This window comes from Rhinatrema bivittatum, chromosome 15 (genome assembly GCF_901001135.1).
Source record: "Rhinatrema bivittatum chromosome 15, aRhiBiv1.1, whole genome shotgun sequence".
Lineage (NCBI taxonomy): Eukaryota > Metazoa > Chordata > Amphibia > Gymnophiona > Rhinatrematidae > Rhinatrema > Rhinatrema bivittatum.
The window spans coordinates 36,560,076-36,581,785 of record NC_042629.1 but is presented as its reverse complement, the minus strand read 5'-3'; the positions used below and the strand labels follow the sequence as shown (position 1 = coordinate 36,581,785).

General features: G+C 45.5%; 1 protein-coding gene across 1 annotated transcript; it reads left to right on the top strand.

The window, feature by feature from the left end:
• The first annotated feature begins 1,905 nt into the window (after positions 1-1,905).
• Positions 1,906-20,708, top strand: LOC115076549 (T-lymphocyte activation antigen CD80-like). Its single transcript, XM_029578117.1, has 8 exons — positions 1,906-2,024; positions 2,177-2,280; positions 6,504-6,637; positions 7,268-7,487; positions 11,525-11,818; positions 14,063-14,194; positions 14,897-14,941; positions 18,988-20,708. Exons 1-8 carry the CDS (start codon positions 1,981-1,983, stop codon positions 19,026-19,028), a joined length of 1,014 nt encoding a protein of 337 aa, XP_029433977.1. The 5' UTR covers positions 1,906-1,980; the 3' UTR covers positions 19,029-20,708.
• The last annotated feature ends 1,002 nt before the right edge of the window (positions 20,709-21,710 follow it).

Below are 21,710 nucleotides of genomic sequence, written 5' to 3'. Positions count from 1 at the left end.
CTCAATCCCATCGGCGAGAAAAGAAGCAGGAGGCCACAGCAGAAGTGGAAGCCCATCCGGCAACTCCTCCTCATGTGTTGGCCCCACAGTATTTAACACTCACGGTCCTAGCACTTCCTGTATTCTCATCTCACAATGCATGAGATGAGAATACAGGAAGTACTAAAACCGCAAGTATTGAATTACCTCAGGGCCAGCAGAACGGCTGCTCTCCACAAAGAAAAATGTACAGACTGGAAGCAGCAGCAGAGGAGGAATGACCCATGGACCCTGACTGCCTGGGTTGCATGTGTGTGTGAGTGAATGGGAGGCTGTCTGTGATGGGTGTGTGTGAATGGGAGGCTGCCTGGGATGAGTTGGTGTGTGAATGGGAGGCTGCCTGGGATGGGTGTGATTTCTAAATGAGAGTCTGCCTGGGATGTGTGAGAGAATGGGAGACTGCCTGGTATGGGATGGGGATGGGTGTGGGTGTGCGTGAATATGCATGCATAGGAGCCTTCCTGGGTTGGACAGGGATTATGTGTGTGAGAATGGGAGCCTGGCTGGGATTTGGGTGGATGTGAATGGAAGTCTGCTTGGGGTGTGTGGGTGTAAATGGGGCTTGTCTGGGGTGTGTTGGTGTGAGAGAATGGGAGCCTTTTTGTGTTGTGTGTGTGTGTATGTGAGAGAGAGAGAATGGGTGCTGCAGGTGTAATTCAACCTGCCAGCAACTGAATTGAAGATGAGAGCCTGACCCTGCTGGTAGATCCCAACCAAAGAGGAGCTGGAGATGCCTGCGGGTTTGTCTGAGAGGGAGTGTATGTGTGTATGAATGAGCTTGTTTGGATGTATGTATGTATGTATGTATGTATATATATATATATATATATATATATATATATATATATATATGTGTGTGTGTGTGTGTGTGTGTGTGTGTGTGCGAGAGGAGAAAGTTTGTGCATCCCACTCCCACTAATCCAAGACAATCTCAGGGTGACTGGAAATAAAAAGTTCCCACGTATGGAGAGTGTGAATTTTTAAATTATTTTTAGTTTTATTTTTCAGGTGTTACTTGATGTGTCTGCTGTTCTGAAATATTTTATTGGTGTTTGGGACCCCCCCCCCCCCCCAATCTATTGGAGCGGACTGGGAGGGAACTGGGGAAGACCCTGATGGCGTCGCCGCGCACTTCTGAATAAAACGGGCACCCGGATGCACATGTGCGAGCAGGCAGCCGATGTTATAAGATGCGCGCGTCGACGCGCCCCTGCTATAAAAGGCGGCGTCTCCGTGCGCGCCCGCCGGGTACCGCTAGCACATGGACGCCCGCGCAGCTCTTTGAAAATGTACCCGTCAGTCCTGCACGGATAAGAGGGAAGAGAACTGTAAGAAACGGAGAAGAGGATTCTGCGCTGCTGCGGTCTGTGTTTGAGCCGTTCATCATCGGTGCTTAACAGTATAGACTTTAATTTTGGTCACTCACTGCACCCACCTCCCCAAGGGAACACGAAGACCTAGAGAGGAATGTGTAAAAAAAAAAAAGGTCAACCCTGTCATATTGGGTCCTGGAAGTGTATCTCCCCCCACTCACAAAGGACCCGGCCCTTGCAGTAAGAGGGAATGTGAAAGCGCCCCCCCCCCCCCCCCCCATGCAGGATAGGCCCACCGGGCTGGGCTTACATGTCTAGAAAATCCCATAATAATAAACCTTGTGAATAAATAAAGAGGTGTTCCCCAAAGTAGACTGCATACAGAATAGAATGTACCCCTCCCAGGTGGCGGTAGCGAAGAGCGCGGGCATTCCGCGTGCTCCTTAGCGTGGGTGGGTGGCTGGCAGCGATTCTGCTTTTCGGTGACATAATGCACGAAAAGCAGGAAGTCCCGGCACTGTTCATATGTCTCGTTCACAGCCGGACAGGCTTTCCTTCCAGCTGCCAGCATGCGGGCTGCAGTCGTCCCAAGAGCACAGCAGGAGCCGGAGCCCCGCTGGCGAAGCGGATGACCGGCGCTGGGTCTGGCCACGGAATGGAAACGCAGCTCTTGTAAGGCATTTTTAGCACGGGCGTCTGCACGCCTGCCTGGCTGTATGTCTGCATGCATGCGCCTCCCTGTGTTTGTCTTGTTCGGCGTCTGCCCCCAGTCTGACCTTGGGCTTCCTTTTCATGCTTGACCTTTTTTTTTTTTAATATCCCAGACCCGCAGGAGGCAGGCGGCAGCTGAAGCGGGTTCCCCGGGCTTTGCTAGCTCCAGGCTGGATTTCTGTAGCCGTCATGGTCGTGGGGTTCTGCTTCGTCCCAGGTAAGATTTGTAATATTCCCCCTTTATCTTTCCTTAGGTTAGCTGTTCACTGTTTGAGAAATGCCATGCTTAAAACAGAGATTTCTTCCCCCCTCCTTGTCTTTTATCATTCTTGGCAAAGTCAGAGCAAAAAAAATAATTTAATTTTGAGGTTGAGCAACATGAATACTGTTGTATTTGCATCGGACAATATTTAATGAATTGTGGAAGTCTTAAAAACTGGTGAATTGTGCCTGGATAGAGGAAGTAGGTTTATTGCACAGTGTGACATTCACACTTTTCTTTCCTCAAATTCACACTTTATTTTTGGTTGGTAAACAGAGAACTTGCTGGCACGAGCACTAGCACAGAGCACTAGCACAGATTCCACGCCATCTTCAGCTTTATTCTCCCTATCCCATGGCTATGGGATGCTCTGAGCTCTAGCCCTTTTGAACTCCAACGCATGTTATGCTCGGCTGGGATGCTGTTCCCTCTGGATCCTGGAATTCTTCAGTGAGTTAGCACCTGTGCATCTATATTAAACTTTTTAATCTCTCTTCCAGCACCTCCTACTTGCTCATTTGTCCCTTTCTATAGCTCTGAGTGACCTCCTTCCATCTCTTTATTTCCCTTTCTCAGTAGCTCCTGACCATACTTTCTTACCATTTTCATTTCCTGTTTCTGTTTTCTTCTCTCACTAACTCCTAAACTTCCTACCTCTACGAAACCTTCTCAGATAGAATAAAATGAGCTCAGAAAACTGTGCTTTCCTCATCCTCCTGATCAGATGAGCCCTGGCAGCGGGTCTGATATGAAACGGAACTGTTCCTAATTACTATCTCTAGAGTCAGGATGCCTTAAACAGCAATACATTATCCCTATTTACTAACCCCTTATACATCTCTCCACCTCACTTCCTGAACAGGGCAATTTATTATCAGAAGGAACAGTATCCCAGCAGAGCATAAAATGCATTGGAATTCAAAAAAGCAAACAGAATGTTGGGAATTATTAGGAAGGGAATGGTGAATATAACAGAAAATGTCATAATGCCTCTGTATCGCTCCATGGTGAGACCGCACCTTGAATACTGTGTACAATTCTGGTCGCCGCATCTCAAAAAAGATATAATTGCGATGGAGAAGGTACAGAGAAGGGCACCAAAATGATAAAGTGAATGGAACAGCTCCCCTATGAGGAAAGACTAATGAGGTTAGGACTGTTCAGCTTGGAGAAGAGACGACTGAGGGGGGATATGATAGAGATGTTTAAAATCATGAGAGGTCTAGAACGGGTAAATGTGAATTGGTTATTTACTCTTTCGGATAATAGAAGGACTAGGGGGCATTCCATGAATTTAGCATGTCACACATTTAAAACTAATCGGAGAAAGTTCTTTTTCACTCAACGCACAATTAAACTCTAGAAGTTGTTGCCAGGGGATGTGGTTAGTGCAGTTAGTGTTAGCTGGATTTTAAAAAGGTTTGGATAAGTTCTTGGAGGAGAAATCCATTACCTGCTATTAATCAAGTTGACTTAGAAAATAGCCACTGCTATTACTAGCATTAGTAACATGGAATAGACTTAGTTTTTGGGTAGGTGTCAGGTTCTTATGGCCTGGAATGACCACTGTTGGAAACTGGAGGCTGGATTTGATGGACCCTTGGTCAGAACCAGTATGGCATGTTCTTATGTTCATTTATGTTTTCCATATTCTTGTAGTTATTTTTACAGAATTACAGGGTCATTCATCCAAATACATTATGGCGTTAATAACGCTACTGCACTGCACAAATGCAAATTTTGGGAAGGGTATGATATGCCTGAAAGAGGGGAGGGAAGTGGAGAGAGAGAGAGAGAGCACGAGACCCTCTGAGAAGGCCCTCACAGTGTGCAAGTATTTATATGACTATAGGAGGGGCATCAAATACCTCGAGACAAGGTGTTGGTGGGGGTTTAGGGGCCAGTTTCTCATGTAGAGTGAGATATACGAACAGCACAGTTCACCTTATTTGACGTCATTTTGAATGAGGAAAGTCTGTTCGTACGTCTTACTCTACATGGAAATCTGGTGCCTAAACCCTAAACCACCACCAACACCTCACCTCGAGCTATTAGATACCCCTTCTATAGAGATATAAATACTTGCCTACTATGATAGTCTTATAGATAGTCTCAGTCTCTCTCTTTCTCGTATCTTTGGAGTTGCTCTTGTAAATTGTTGTTCAGCCTAAGACAGCTCTAGTGATGTCAAGAACTTTCCCTCTTGGAAAGTCCCCACTGCCAAGACTTACCCACATAGCTATGGTTGTTCAACGCTGAATAGCTGCTCAGATTGGCTAAAGTTTTACTATCCTATAGAATACCTCTAGTCTGGCTTCTTTTTGTATAGATAAATTGTATGTGCATAATGGGTTCCCACAAAAAATGTATCCACTCCGCAGGGGTGGGGTAATTTAAAACCCTGAAGATTTATCCAGCTATCTTCCAAAGTTAGTTAAACAATTCTTTTGAATATTGACCTCACAGCTGCTATATGTGGTAAAGAAGGTGACTATTATTGTTAACATATGTGGTAGAGAAGGTAAAGTTACTTTATGTGGTAGAGAAGGTAAAATTACTATATGTGGTAAAGAAGGTGACAATCATTGTTAACATATGTGATAGAGAAGGTAAAATTACTATATGTGAGAGAAGGTGACAATCACTGTTGGTATATGTGGGAGAAGGCGATATTGTTACTATATGTGGTAAAGAAGGTGGCAATCATTGTTGGAATATGTGGTAGAGAAGGTGATATTATTACTATATGTGGTAGAGAAGGTGACAATCGTTGTTGGAATATGTGGTAGAGAAGGTGATATTATTACTATATGTGGTAGAGAAGGTGACAATCGTTGTTTGAATATGTGGTAGAGAAGGTGATATTATTACTATATGTGGTAGAGAAGGTGACAATCATTGTTGGAATATGTGGTAGAGAAGGTGACAATCGTTGCTGGTATATGCGGTAGAGAAGGTGATATTGTTACTACATGTGGTAGAGAAGGTGACAATCGTTGGTATATGCAGTAGAGAAGATGGCAATCATTGTTGGTATATGTGACAGAGAAGGTGATATTGTTACTATGTATGCGGTAGAGAAGATGACAATCATTGCTGGTATATGATGTAGAGAAGTTGATATTATTACTAAATGCGGTAGGGAAGGTGACAATTATGGTTGGTATATGTGGTGGAAAAGTGACATAGTTGTTATGTTTTTGAACATACAGAGATTGATGAAAACTGTTTTGCTGCCTACCCTGATCCTTCTGAAACATTTGCTTTACAACTCTCTATAGCCAAAGACAACAAATGTTGCAGTTCTAAATGCCATAATGCTACCTTGAAAATCCACAGTACTTTAAGGAAAGAGTGTTAAGCTGTAGCAGACAAGACCGTACAATCTATTGTTCCTCTAGTGTTACTATTAAAGTACTATACCACAGTGTTCCTAATGCATAGCATTACTTTAAAATAAGGAGGTCCATATTCATTTAGCTGGAGAACTCAGATGTTGTCCAGCCAAATTAATATTTGGGCACTTGTTTATTTTATTTATTTATTATTTTTATATACCGACATTCGATCTCAATCGAGATATCACACTGGTTTACATTCAGGTACTGTAGGTATTTCCCTATCCCCAGAGGGCTTACAATCTAAGTTGTGTACCTGAGGCAATGGAGGGTAAAGTGACTTGCCCAAGGTCACAAGGAGTGACAGCAGGACTCGAACCCTGGTCTCCTGGTTCATAGTCCACTGCTCTAACCACTCTCCATTAATTATAACTGGATCTTATTATTCAGCTAAAATTTAGTCTGATAACTTAGGTGCGTTCAGGAAGCATTTTGGGGAGGATTTACATTAGCTGGATAACATATCTAGCTTAAGTCTGATCACGCCAAAGAGCTGTCCTAAAGCTAGCCAGATAATATTATCCTGCTAACTTTAAGATTGTACAACTGCACTACTGAATATACCTCCTAAGTTAACCAGATAGGTTTATCCGGCTATGCAGACACTGACTGAATATAGACCTCAGTGTTACCATCAGATGACCTACAGTGTTGGAGAGCTTCAAGTTTGATAAGGGATATTAAGCAAATATTCATGCTTTCCAGTTGTCTTAAGAACAAATAGCCTTATATGTATGATCTGCAGAAATTCTTTCTGGGTATTTTTGCTTCTTCTCGTAGGCCTGGGTAGTACTGTGCCCATTCAGGTGGTGATCAACAGCACAGCTGAGCTGCCTTGCAATCACAACATTGGGCCAAAGGAATCATTGGTGAACTACCGCGTGTACTGGCAGAAGCCTCTGTATCGCTCCATGGTGAGACCGCACCTTGAATACTGTGTACAATTCTGGTCGCCGCATCTCAAAAAAAGATATAATTGCAATGGAGAAGGTACAGAGAAGGGCTACCAAAATGATAAGGGGAATGGAACAACTCCCCTATGAGGAAAGACTAAAGAGGATAGGACTTTTCAGCTTGGAGAAGAGACGACTGAGGGGGGATATTATAGAGGTGTTTAAAATCATGAGAGGTCTAGAACGGGTAGATGTGAATCGGTTATTTACTCTTTCGGATAGTAGAAAGACTAGGGGGCACTCCATGAAGTTAGCATGGGGCACATTTAAAACTAATCGGAGAAAGTTCTTTTTTACTCAACGCACAATTAAACTCTGGAATTTGTTGCCAGCGAATGTGATTAGTGCAGTTAGTGTAGCTGTGTTTAAAAAAGGATTGGATAAGTTCTTGGAGGAGAAGTCCATTACTTGCTATTAAGTTCACTTAGAAAATAGCCACTGCCATTAGCAATGGTTACATGGAATAGACTTAGTTTTTGGGTACTTGCCAGGTTCTTTTGGCCTGGATTGGCCACTGTTGGAAACAGGATGCTGGGCTTGATGGACCCTTGGTCTGACCCAGTATGGCATTTTCTTATGTTCTTATGTAAGGGCGACATGGTAATGTTCTCACTGAATGATGGGAAGAAAGAAACAGAACACCAGGACAAGGCGTATGTGAACCGCACGGCCCTGCATGCCAACTGCTCCTTATTCTTATCTGCCATCCGAGTGTCCGACGAAGGGATCTACAGCTGCCATGTGCAACGACGAGAAGAGAACGGAGTCTACATATCACTGCCACCTCTGTATGTGAAGCTGACAGTTACAGGTAAGGTAGCATGGGGTGGGGGGAGGCGAGAAAAGTTGGGTTGTGGTGGGGCCCTCAAAAAACTAGCGATGGAAAACCTAGCAGATGCAAACCTAAGTTAAAAGGGTCAGTGAATATCCCTTTCAATATACAGATGTAATGCAACTCTGCCCCTGCTGTGGCATTTGCTGCTGTTAGAAAGTCTGTCTGGATCTTCTATGGAAGGAGGTTTGATCTGCGAGGTAGAGCGCAGAACTGTACGTCAAAAGAAATTCACAGAGCCAAGTTCAAGTGTCCCCTGAACTGGTGACCGCCCAGAAAACCTTGAACGAGTCATTTTACCCACCTGTGCATCAATTTCCCATAAAATACAATTCAGAAATAAGATTAATAGCATTGTGTTGCCTGGCTATTCATCATTTATGTTGATGAAATAAATTACGAACCTGTTGGGATTTAGCTTCTATGGGAAGAATAGAATCATCCAAACAGGAGAAAAAAAGAGCTTGTTATTTATTTAAATTTATAAGCCCAAAGTGGTGCTCAGTTCTAGCAACATAAAAGACAAAAGAAGAACATGGAAAATCATACTTTAATTTTAATACCAAATCAGAGCAGTTGGCAGACATCCACAGGACAGGTCACATGGAGCAGACGAAACTTTCAATGCTTATCATCTCTTCGTTTAAAAAAAGTTCATACTGAGAAAAGCCCAGAATTCTGTGGGAGATGAAACCCAGATGTGGGGTGACCTACAGTGCAATCTGTGCACTTGCACAGGATGGTAGCTCGGGAGGGAGGAGGGGGGGGTGCCATGTCGGTGTCACTGAACAGCTGTGTCAGCAGTGAAATGAGCACTGCGCACTCAGCCTGACTTATCTTCACTTCCTCCTCCCTGCCCAGGTTGGCAGGAGCAGTGGGTGATGCTCACTACACTGCCAACTTATTCTACGTGGTACGAGTCATCAGATCTTCAGGATCTCCACGGCTCAACCCATAAGATTGACCCCCCACACACGCCGTGTTAAGCATCACCAATACTGCCATGGATTGTGAGGCAGACAGAATTAGGGAAAACAATGATGTGGAGAGTTTTTGGTGGGGGTATAAGAATAGGGTAGAGCTCGGGGGGGGGGGGGGCAAGAATGCATGGAGAATTTCTTTGGGGGTTGAAGGATGCAGGAAGAACTTTGGTGAAGAAAGCTGAGGAGAATGTGGGGAGAGCTAACCAGGGAAGGAGGAGGAAAGCAATGTGGGGAGAGGCAGAATGGGTGGAGGGGATGCAGGGAGAGCTCTCTGGAGTTGGAGGAAGGTGATGTGGGTGGAGTCTTCCAGAGGTGCGGGGAGGAGGGGCTGGGGGCATGTATTTAGAGCTTTCTTTGGCTTCACGGGAGGGGATGTGGAGAGAACCTTCTGAGGATTGAGAAGAGGGAAGATTGAACTTGGTGTTAGAGTGACTCTATGGCAAACATGGTCTGGGCCACAGGCGCCAGTACTGCGGGAACACAGTGGCAGTCGGGGTGAGAGGTAGCGATAGCTCGGGCGTGCAGGAAAATGGGGGCGAGCAGCGTGTCAGCCTGCATGGATTGGCAGGTAGCGGGGGGGGAGGGGGGGCAGGCTGGCCGTTAGCCTGCGCAGCTGGAAGCCAACTGCGAGGGTGGGCAGGCAGAGAGCGGGTGGCCCGTGCAGCTGAAAGGAGACCGGTCTGCCTTCGTCATGGCGGTTGTAAGGAGGGGGCTAGTACTGCTGCAACTGGGAGGCATGTCAGAGGCTGCTGGGATCTGGTCTGGGGGAGGAGAGGAACAGGGGAGCATATTATGTCTAACCTTGGGTGGAAGGGGTCAGGGAGAAGCAGATGGGTGATGTGGTTCAGCATAGAGACCCCAGCACTCTCCCCATTTTTCACTCCCCCCCCCCCCCCCCCACTAAGGATTTGTCTTCTTAAACCAGAGATGCAACCATTTCCCAAAACTTCCCAACAGATAGGGGAAATGCACCAGCTCTTTCGGAAGTTAACTCCATTCTTTTCTAGACCTTGGTTCTACCAAACTAAGGGCTGGATTCCTTCAGGCTTTTCTCCCATTTTGTGTCTATGGGAAAAACCCTTAGGGGGTAATTTTCAAAAGGAGTTATGCGCATAAATGTAACTACTATTGTAGCAATTTTCAAACGCTATTTACTCACGTAAAGTGCATTTACGTGAGTAAATCCTATGGACAATTCAATGGCATATATTGTAGCAATTTTCAAAAACCCACTTACTCGAGTAAAGTGCATTTACTCGAATAAAGCCCAGTTTTACTCAAGTAAATGCTTTTAAAAAGCAGGCCCTATGTGAATCAGGTGCTAGGTTTCCTCAAGGAAATTAATATTAGGGTGCTGGCGTTTTCTCACACAGTAGCCTCCTCTTTGCAACTCAGCAATTTATTAAGCTTGTTTATTCAGTTTATTAAATCCTTCATCACTGTGGCAAGCAATGATTACATTGTAAGCCCTGTGCTCCTGGCAGTCGGGCTCCCATGAACGTGCCTTTTACACTTCTTTAGAATTATAGGATATTTGTTAGTTTAAAACACGTAACCGAGCCTCCCAGCTCCTGGTGTCGTCACTGTCGTGTGGTCGGGTGGCGTGTGAGGGCGCACTTTTTTCACGGCTTCGGCTCCTGGTATGGGACAGAGAGTGAGCGGGGACAGGAGATGAAGAAGAGAAGGAGAGAGGGCAAGGGATGGAGTGGGACAGGCCAGAGAGAAGGGGGGAGAGAGTACTCTGTGTAGGGGGGATGGGGAGGGAGAAAGGAGTGGAGGAAGATGTAAAGAGGAGGAGGAGGGCGAGGGCATGAGGGTGAGAGAGAAAGAGGACCATGGATTTGGGGGGGGGGGGGGGGAGGAAGGGATTCAGGAAGGGGAATGAGATGTGGAGGAAAGGAGGAACAGCAAGAGGAGACAAGGAGGAAGAGAAAGTATTAAAATATCAACTTTGAAGGAAAGGGGAATGCCAGAGAGAGAAAATAAAAAAGAGCAAGGAGAAAGAAGGAGACACAGTGAGCCAGAAAATGCAAAGGTTGGAAATGATTTTATTGTCTGATAAGCGACCATTAATATAATAACGCATCAGTATTAAATACCCCGAGACCCCCAGTTCAAAGTCTCTGACACGGGCATGTCGCCCACACATAATTTACCGGTGCATAACCGCCAGATTTTGGTGGCTGATTTGAATTTATATAATATAAACTATAAATAAGTATATAAGTATATATAAACTATAATAAGTCGTGTTATTACAACTTATCCATATTATATTATCTATATATATCTATTTATATTTTTATAACCTGTTTTTGTTAAAGCATTTAACTGTTTTAATGTTTTGGTTCTCAGTTATCATACTGTTTTATGTACAACGCAATTGCGTATTTTTTCGTTCTCTGTACACCGACGTGATATCTCTGATGAGCGGCGGTATATAAAAACCAATAAATAAATAAATAAATAAATAAATAAATTTTTCTGGTGAATAATTCGTTCTCTTCTATGTCGGACCTACCTGCCAGCCTTGAGGCTTTTGCACTTGGTTTGAAACATTTTGTGGTAAAAAAAAGATAAATGTAAAGATTGGGCTTTTAGGTCTATTTGGAGAGTACATTGCTACAGTTTTCCATGGGAACAGTTCACTGGATAGCAGCTCCCTTCTCCCCTAAATGAGCTGCTTTCTCACCGCTGGCACGCTGGGGAGCACGGGTCCCAAATCTGGTAGCCTTACTCCACGGCCCACCACGCCTGCAAATGATGTTCAGGGCACAAGGTCCTAAATTTAATGCAGGAGGAAAAAAGGGAAGTCCATGAAGGGGCAGGAGATCAGCCCAAGGCAGAAAAACAGGTAGCACTGGCTCTGATGAAACCTTAGAACTGGCTCATCGGGTGCTCAAGTGAGGCGATGCCTCGTGCAATAAGCAGAAGTGTAGCGCACAACACTCGGCCAGAGCTGAGCTGAAAGTCTTGGGTTTTTTTCTGCAGATCTGTTCCAATTAACATTAAACTGGACACTTCTAATTGCAGCTCCTTTCAGCCAACCCATCATTTCAAAAGCAGCTGCAGCAAAGGCATCCACTGCAAACCTCACCTGCCTGTCCCACGGGGGCTACCCAAAACCGGATCTCATCTGGTACAACGTAACTGGGGAGGTCGCGTTCCCCCACAGCTTCGTTACGACCACCTTCGTTCAAGATCCCGAGACACAGACGTACAACCTAAGCAGCCTGCTGGTGATGGAGCTCACTACGGCATTCGACGTTGCCTGCTCAGTGCAAAGCCCCTATCATCCAGAGGAGAACTCCACTGTCCTCAGGCTTGGTAATGAATTTTCTCCAGGAAAATCCCCAAGAAAACTGGCCAGGTGACACTAAGGGGGCCTACACTGAAAAGTTTTGATGTGCATGCTATGCTCATTTAGCATTTATATAAAAAACTATGCTATGCACTAAGAGCCTAGCATGCAAGCTAAATTGGGGTCAGAAGATGTTAGCAGGTACATGCTAAAATTAATGCACAGGTGCATGCAAATGAAGACATGTCAGATGTAAATGAGGCTTCACCTGGTGCACATGGTATGCTCTCCTCCATGCACGACTTAATATGGGCTTAGTAAGGCCCAAAACGTACCATTTGCCTCAGACCAGGTGTTAACCTTTTTGTAGCGCTGCACTCTCCTTTGAGTACTATGTTAATGTTTGTAGTGGCAGGAGTAGCACGCCCATCACTGAAAAAGCTCAGCTGACAGGACACCTAGGCGGAGGGTTACAGATGGAGCAGATACGGTGCTGCAATAGGAGGCGTTAGGGGAGATGTAGCATGGAGGGCAAGGACGGGGTGGAGGAGAGCAGAGAGAAAGAGTGAGACAGAAGGAAAGGTGGAGATAAAGGCGAGAGGAGGAGAAGGAGCAGAGAGAGAGAGAGAGAGAGAAGGAGGCAAGAAAAGCCCTGGAGCAGAAAGAGGCCAGGAACAGCAGAAGAGAGCCAGGAGGCCATTGTGGCCATGGCTCTTTGCACTCTTCTCTCAGATGCCCCTTTTACTATCCGGATATAAATATTGAATGCGTTTGATTGTCCTCTACTCACATCTGAAGTTGCTCGTTTCCAAATGTGCTTCTTTACTGTCAGGGATTTTCTTGTGGAGTGTCCTCAAAGAGAACATTGCTGTTGGGTTGTTTTTCCAGTATCATCTCCAGAACGTGATGGCTCTCTTCTTGAGTGAAGTAAACTTCTGTTGGCGTGGTTGTGTGTCCGTCTCCATCGTGCTGGTCCAACCTGTGGCTCCTCTGCACTTTCCTTCCCCTCTCCATCCCCTACCTCTTTAACAGACCTAGGAGGCACAGGTTTTGGGGATTCCTTGCCTCCTTGACATCTCTTCCTTAACTGTTTCCCAGCCCTTTGATCCCTCACTTTCCTGCATTCATCCACTCAGTGTCTTACGGGCCCAGATCTGGGCTCTCTGGGTTCCCTTCCGCACCTCTCTGACTTGACAGCTCTGCCACAGTCCCTGCCCCACTACTACCTTCTCCCTTTCCATCTCTGCCCGCACTGTACTAAGCCTCCACCCTTCTTACACAACCATCCTGCCTCTCTCTTCTCCACGACACCTACCCTGTCACCCCCTCATACTTCTTCCACACGCAGTCACTCATCCTCTTATTCCATTCCCTCACCAACCACACTCTCTTAGCCCAGACGGCTAACTGACAGAAAATGCACATTCATTCCCTCACCATCTCACCCCTAGACCCGGAACAATGGGCATATAAAAGAAACATCATACACACAAGGAGTACAAGACACAACACAAGTCAGGCAGTTGTATGGATTTTCCTCTTCTGAAACTTTGCTCTCTTTTAAGCACCTCTGCTGGGATCCAGTTGCTCCCCTATTCCTTCCTTCAGCACTGACAACTGCCCCTTTGTGTAGGCGTGAAGCAAGGAGATGGAGCCATGTGGAAAAGAGAAATGAGCTTGCTCAGTTTAGCACGTATCTGCTGTGCTTTGTAGCAGCCACTCACATGATAGATATTACCATAAGAAGCTTGCTGGGCAAACTGGATTGACCATCTGGTCCTTTTCTGCTGTGATTACTATGTTACTATATTTAGCTCTCAGGCGGACATAGTTTATGGACACTGCTTTTAGGTGTCATCATGCATGCTAACTGCACACACATGCTAAGTAGAACCCACTTTAGTGGGTGTGATTCAATATTTTCATACATTGGCCATCAAGTGGTGTTGTGGTGCACACGTAGATGGTGAACTTCAAAATAACCCGCTCAGGTGCAAAGTCTATGGGTACTTGCCGAGCATACTTTCCCTTTGTAAATTGCACAGGGGTACAAGGGATCCGTGCTCCTTGCACTTGCTTTTCGTGTTGACTAAGTTTATTTGAAAATGTAATTCACGCGCACCATTTTTTAATCCAGCGCGAAATGTACCCCAGGGAACAGCTTCCCTTAAGTTACCTTAATCAGTATTTGAGTGCTACTGCCATATTGTTATTAGGCTGGTTCATTATCGTGTGCATCCCGATGATTTTTTTTATTTACTGTTTTCTAGGGATTGTAACGCCAAGCCCCCCTCGTGATCTCAAGGACATTCTCTCCATCACGGTGGGCGTGGCTACCTCTGTCGTGATCATTTTCGCTACCTTCATGCTGGTTAGAAACTGTTCTCCTTGTGCCAAAGAAAGTGAGTAGCTGTTGGTGCTCTTCTGGGTTTTGAGTAGTTAGTTACAGCTTTGAGAACTAAAATCCCTAAAGCGGATCTTGCGTGAAGAACCTACAGGACTTGCAGGGAATGCCAGGCTCAGGGCGAGAGACCTCATCAGGCGCCGTCTGATGATGTCAGCGCCTAAAAAAAGTAACATCGCCCTGAGACTAATGCATTTCTACTGTCAATATTCAAAGGGTTTGTCCAGTTAGCTTTTCGAGTTATAAAATAGGGGAAATGAAGGCTCATGGTGTCAGAACTCAGTACTGACTGAGTTGGAACTGCAAAGGAGGAAGAGGAAAATGCCAGGTGTAAAAAAAAAAATCAAAAATAAAAACCAACAACAACAAAAGCAGAAAAAAACCAAAAACACAATGAGTTGAACAGTTTTGCCCAGATGAAAGTGAAACTTCTGTTCAGTGCGATATATGCAAGCCTGAAAGTTTCATTTTACATACTGACTTTTACTGCTGGAGGCTCGCTTTAAAGGATCACCCCAATACTGAACTGTGGTGCATAACCTGGGAGAGGGCGGGCTCTACATATTGAATTCAAGAAAAGATCAGCAACCATTATATGCTTTTGTAGCTATGTGGCTCCCCTATCCATCACATCTCCCTACCCACTCACATACTGCTGACATGCGACTTCTTGTAACTGGGAATTGATCTTTAATTGTAGAGAATCGGAAGAATAAATATTCACCACCAGAGGAGCAGAGAACTAGTAAGTAAAGCATCTCATACCATACCTCTAACATAATACTTGGATTGCCAAATACTGTAGTCTATATGTTAAACACACTATATAAGCATGGTAGTAGCACATAAGGGACACAATTTGTAATGTTATGCAGTTGTATATCTAAGTTAGAAGCCAAAGCTCCAATGTTAGAAGCTGTCACAGAGCGCGAGCTGGACTCCAGCTTTCTCTTGCACAACCTTATCCTCCACACAATAAATGCAATTCCAAAGCTGCTAACCTTGCAGTACTTCACCTGAATGACATCAGTAGACCAGTTATGTTATAAGGAGCTACCTTCTCCTCCCCAGGGCCTGTCTTGCTCTCCTCTGAGCCTACCCTTTACTCCTGCTCAAAGGAGACACCCTGCACCCAGAATGCCCTGCGTTAAGGTGGACCTGGGCTAGACCTCTGGGACCGGTCTCTTAAGGTGTTCTGAGGGTTTCTATAGGGCACTCTGCCACATGCCCTCCCCCTCAGCTCAATGTTACCCAACTGAGCGACTGCCCCTATCAGGGCTATGTCCCACCGTAGGACCCCGCTACGCTTGCCCTTGGAACCTGTCTCAATCTGGGACGTCCTCTTTCCTCAGGATACGGGATGCCAAACCTTGGAACGCCAAGCACTTTACCCGCTGGGGATTCTCTGTATCAAGGGTTGCTTCCTCTTCTCCTGAGGTACCCCTCCCCCACCCTTTTTATAGGAGGCTTCCTTACAGCTCCTCAAGTCCTCATGGTTCTCTGGGCAACCCACCCTGGTTAACCCCAGCGTCCAGCTCCCCGGAATGTCCATTTCACTGGTCTCTACTGGCATCTTGACCACTCTGGGCTGGATTTCCAAAAAATCCATTTCTTCGCCAGTCCTGGCTTTCTCACTCTCTTCCTCTTGCTGATGGGTAGCAGGACAGTCTTCCCCAACCCGGTCTGGCATCTCTTTCGACTGCTGGAGCACTGCCTCAGTATTGACTTCTTGCTCTGGCTTTATCTCCTTGGTTTCCTGGGTCACACCGCTCTCGGTGAGTGGGATAGCCATGCTAGAAGGGTGCTGCTCTCCTGTTCAACAGTGTGGTAGGACTCCTGTCCTTCTGGCTTTTGCTCTGGCATCTGTTCCAGCAGAGCAGTTTCTGAACTCTCTTGCCCCTTGCTAGCGCCTCTCTCAGGCTCCTTGAGACTGCCCCCTTCTGGGCAGTCTGTGTTGCCCTCTCCCAGGCTCTTTTCGGGGTTTGGGTACCCTACAGGGCTTTCCGTGGGACCTCCTGTAGCTCGGACCTCAGGCCTCCCTGCAGTGCCCCGCGGAGACTTTTCTCTGCTGCGTTCCTCCACGGTCAGGCCTTCCAGGGTTTTTCAGAGCACATTGCCCCAGTTTGCTCACTAGCATAGTGCTCTCTCTGGCAGCTTGCTTTAGGTCCACCTCCCATTGGGTCACCTCTCTGGCAATCTCCTGAAGTTCTGCGAGCAGCTGCTGCCGTTTAAAATCTGCCTCTCTCTCTGGGCATCCATGGCCTCCGGGAGTGGCTTGGCTGGCCTTTCCATCTGCCAGACCTCCAGTCTCAGGTTCTCTGGGACTGGGGAACTCCGAGGACACAGAAATACATTGCTGTACACTTCTAAGAAAATCCCCAACCTGACACCATTTGTCACAAAGCGCGAGCGGCCTATGGCTGGCTGAAGGACAGAATACAGTCTGGACTCCAGTTTTCTCTTGCACAACTTTATTCTTCACACAATAAACATACCGGTAATTCCAAAACGGCTTACCTTGCAGTACTTCACCCAAATAACATCAGTAGGTCAGTTAAGTTATAAAGAACCTCCTCTGGGCCTATGCTTTATTCCTGCGCAGAAAAGACACCCTGCACCCAGAATGTCCTGTGTTAAGGTGGACCGGGTCCAGAGTGCAGGGACCGGTCTCTTAAGGTGTTTGGAGGGTTTCTCTAGGGCGCACTGTCACAGATGCATTACTAATGGATTGGTGTCACAAATCTGACTTCTAGGCAGTGCCGCCCCCCCCCCCCCCCCCCAACAGGAGCTCTCACTGGGCAAGCTTGGACCCACTCTAGCCGCCGTCTTTAAGGCTTCATGGCGCAGCAAGACCAGCCCTATAGGAACCTCCCTGCCTCAGCATGGAGTCTCCTCTCTGCGTTTGGCCACTTGTTCTTGTGCTATTGCCTGTTTAATCTGGCCCGTCCTCTGTTTAGGCTTTCTAGCCTGCCTGCTTTGTTTTGGTACAGAAAATTCCCCTGTGTAGACAAACAGGGGGCGATTTTGAGTAGCTCGCCTAATTGCAGGGTATGGGTGACTGAAACATGTCTGAATGTGATGGCATCAATGGCTTTTCGGAGCACAGTAGGCAACGAGCTTTACTGCTGCAGCTTCGTGCTTGATCTTGGGTGGCGAGATGTTGACCAATGGAAGTGGAGTGGAGCGCAGAGCTCCGGCCACAGCTCGCATGGACTCAGCTAGTTTTGTGTGAGATGATTAGGCCCAGGCAATATTCTGACATAGAAAAGCACCAGGCAAGAGCAGGTGACCGAACCGTGAAGGTAGTTGCACCTATTTATCACACACCCTACTCAGTTTTAACCAGACTTTTTTTTTTTGTTCCATTTGTTTTTGCGTATGGTTTATTATTTCATTTATCTAAAAAAAAAACCCCAAAAAAACAAATACAATTTACAAAAAACATAAGAAATCTTTCCCATTCTCCTTCCCCACCCCCCCCCCCAAAAAAAACAAAACAAACAAACAATCCTGGGTTTCCCTTCTGATTCCTCCACCCCTTCAAAACCCTCTTATCACGTCGAGCTTCAAAAAGCCGGAACAATTCCCAGTCACTCCTGCCCTACAGGGTACTGTGAAGGAAAATGGCACTGGCGGAACAAGGACAATGCCATTGATAATTATGCCATTAAAAATGGTGCCGGCTAGGCCCAGACTGGCGCCATTTTGTGCAGGAGAAATGTTAAATGGTGCTGGACTAGGTCTGCCAGTGCCATTTCGAATCACAGTAGCAGAAGGGCAGGAGTGACAAGCAATCAGGAGATAGGCCCAGAAGTGGGTGGGTGTGTGTGGGGGGGTTGGGCGGCAGTACTTTTTATAAATGAAAGAAATGAAAACAAATGAAATTTCATTCACTTTTCTTTCATGTCATTTTAATGACAAATTGAAATGAAGCTGGAAACTTTATTTAAAATGTCCTATTTCATTTCCCGGTAGCTGTTACTGTTTCTTCTCTTGACCTCTGCTGCTGTTTTAGACTGGATTTTGGTTGTTTCCGCCTGTGGCCATTCCGAAAGATATTCAGTTCCTTTGAAAAACTTGGCATTATGGAGGTGGAAGATGGTGAACACCGATTTTCGAGGGTTATATCAGCATAAGAACATAAGGCTTGCCATACTGGGTCAGACTGAGGGGTCCATCAAGCCCAGTATCCTGTTTCTAACAGTGGCCAGTCCAAGTCACAAGCACCTGGCCAGGATCTCAAAAGGTCGATAGATTCCAAGCTGCTTATGCCAGGAATTCAGGTCATCCTTTAACTCAGAGAAAATTTGAACCTGGAGACTACAACAAATATCATCACTCTAGATAATATTGAGAGCCATGGTTTCTGGCAGGTCATATATATAAATATTAAATAGTGTCTGAGACAGCACTAAGCATTGAGGTAAACTACTGGGCTGATTTTTCTCTTGAGTTTATCTTGTCCTTAAGAGTTGACTCTGAGCTGGTGATTTCTTAGGGAAACTTCCACAGAGTCAACTACATAGCAAAGCAAAACTCTTCTTAACTTGACCTACAGACCTCTATGCCACACCAGGTCATCTGCAGTGAACAGGTCAAGATAGGCCATTACAGTCTTTAAATTATTTTGAAAGTTAAGTTTTGAAAAAAGGGGACAAGGCTGTAACATGATCATTTGTTCCGGACTAAAACCAGGACATTGACAGCTCGTGTCCAGGTATCGTAGAGCATTTTTTGATGTTATGGAAGAATATAATTTAGCTATAAACATGTCTGTTTTGTGTTCCTTAGATTTGAACTGTGAAGAACCAGACTTGGAAACAAGATTGTGATAACAGTCTCAACTGACCTCTATAACCCTCAGCTAATACTGACCCCTGTATTCTTGGCAATTATGGACTGCTGCAACCTCAGTGTACTCTAAGCTATTTCTGAGCTTAATGGGACCAGCTCCTACTGAGTCGAGTGGGACCAACTGCAACTGAGCCCAGCAGGACGAGCTATCACTTTGCACGGCGGGAACAGTGACATGAATATCATTGCCCCAGGACAAAAGAGACTGTCCCTTCATCCACTCAAGCATCCTGGTAGCAAAGAGGTGGCCTGAGTAGTTTTCTCTGCAGGACTTGAGAGGGTCAGTGGTGCTGTAAATGAAGCATTGACACAGAGTCAGAGGGACTGAACAGCACTATTTTTTATTCCTCAGGCAGCTTCTTCCACCAGCTTGCACCATCCAGGCTCCAGCACAGCAACCTGTCACCCCTTGGGATCCTGCCAGGTGACCTGGACTGACACTGTTGGAAACAGGATACTGGCCTTGATGGACCTTTGTCTGACCCAGTATGGCAAGTCTTATGTACTTACATACTTATAAGTGTGCCAGTGAATGTATGACTTTTTTTTAAACCACAAAAGATTTCCATTCTAATATATAAGATGTATAACTACCCGACTTATTCTGAAGTGAAGCAGCTTTATTTGTGATTTTGTTTTCAAATTTATGAGAATTTCTGGAATCCTGTAAGGAAATCTTTGACCTTGGGTTTACCTTTGTTTCTTCGTACCTCTTGCATCAATAAGGAGTTCCCTGTTCATGTACTGTAGAACAAAACTGAATTTTCCAGACATATTTTTTCTTTCTTAACAATAAGTACACATCACCTGCTGTTCCCTATGTTTATAGATATGGGCCCATGAGTCATGTAGGTCACAATTCTTTTGCACTTAAGGAAATACCCACTGAACAATCTAGGCATCCATCGGCACTGAAAATTTTCCCCCAAGTCTTTTTTGGGTTTTACATTTAAATAAAATGTTAGATGCCCTACTGGCCTAGATAGCAAGACAGTTAGCAGTTCAGAGCACTTTGCATTCCAGGCTGAGTACCAGCGTTTAACCCTCGAAGAATTGCATCACACACCTTTTGCCTGTCACATGTTGGAGACTGGATGCACACCAAGCTTGGCTATCTAGCACACAGTCTGGAAATTCCCTGCCCTGCCCCACCTGCTCCCGTGGCACATGGAAGGCTTTGTGTCATAGGTCTACAGCTCTCTGGTTTATGAAATATGGTGCTGCTTAAGGTTATGACTGCACACAACCCACATAGTTTAGTGTCGCTGTGTCCCAGCACTGGTTAACTTTGAGAGCAGGGAGGTTAAGCGAATGGGGTCGGGGTCAAGGTCAATTGCGGAGGTGGAAAAAAAAAAATCAAATTGTGCCCCTGGCAAGGGCCCTGCACTATAACCTCTGGGCAAACACCATTAACCACCTCATCCAAGGTTCATTGTGGGAGGTCAGAAAAACGTGCTTAGTACCTCATCACGCTAGGCCTGTGGTTCTAGCTCTCGGTATTGTTTCATGAAGTATTTATAACTCCTCACAATAACTTAACACTGAATAAATGTAATCTATTGAAATTTCTTAGTAATATGCTGTACTAAATTAAAGGTTTGCATTTCCAAATGTTATATTTTAAATATGTGCTTATTTAAATAAATTAGTTTATTGTATGTATGAGTCTCTGGATTACTTAGAATGGCGGAGAACTGCAAACACAAACCGTCTTTTCTTTCCTATAGCGCTAGGACCGTGCAGCTTGAGGTAGGGAACGCATTGCCGGGCTGCAAACGCTGTCATGTCCCTCGCTCCTCTCGCAGGTCTCTGTTTATTAAGGGGCCCTGCCCGTTCTGTGGCTCCTGGCTCAGTCAGAACGGGCCCCTGCTGGAGTTAAGACGCCACAAGCTTTCATTCAAAGATACCCTGGGTTGGGGGTTTTTTGTTTTTTTTTTTACTTTCTCCCTTTAATCTTTAACAGCTTCTTATTGCTGGTTCCAGAAAATGCCTGTGAAAGACAAGGTGAGAATGTCATTTTACAGTGGCTTTTTTGAAAACTCTTTATTTATAATTTGAACATAATTATACAAGCATCTCGTCTTCCAAGAAACAACAATCGGTAAGAAAATGAACTCACAAATTCAAATAAGGAAAACGGCCTATCAGCTGCAGATACATGGACCACTATAAACCGAAGGGGCCCAGATTCCAGGGAGTCCAAAGGAAAGACGCAAATGCCTTCCCAAAGAAGATAATCCTCGGGTAAACAGTAGTCCAGGAATGACCTCTCACGCCCATCCTGGCCCTCTGACACCGGACAGCAGGAGGATTCCCACTTGGAACCCATAAAACTCTGGAACTGTAAAGGATTCTCAGTGGGGAAAAAACCCCCCACCATACGTTTACAGGGAAAACGCAGGGAAAAAAAACAAAAACCGAGTCACCGCCTTCCTGGCATGTGGCCAAGAATTCCTTTCTGCGAGCTTGCGCGCCTGTGCAAAAGTCTGGAAAAATCTGCCCTTTGAACCCCATAAAAGGCGTATGAGCAGAGGGGAAAAACAGGAGAACGCCACCAGAAGAGTGGCCCTATGTTCCTCGTCGATCACTGTTGATTTTTTAACAATGTTTTTTTATGTTTCAACTGTTTTATTGGTTTTCACATTAATAAATAGTTTAGA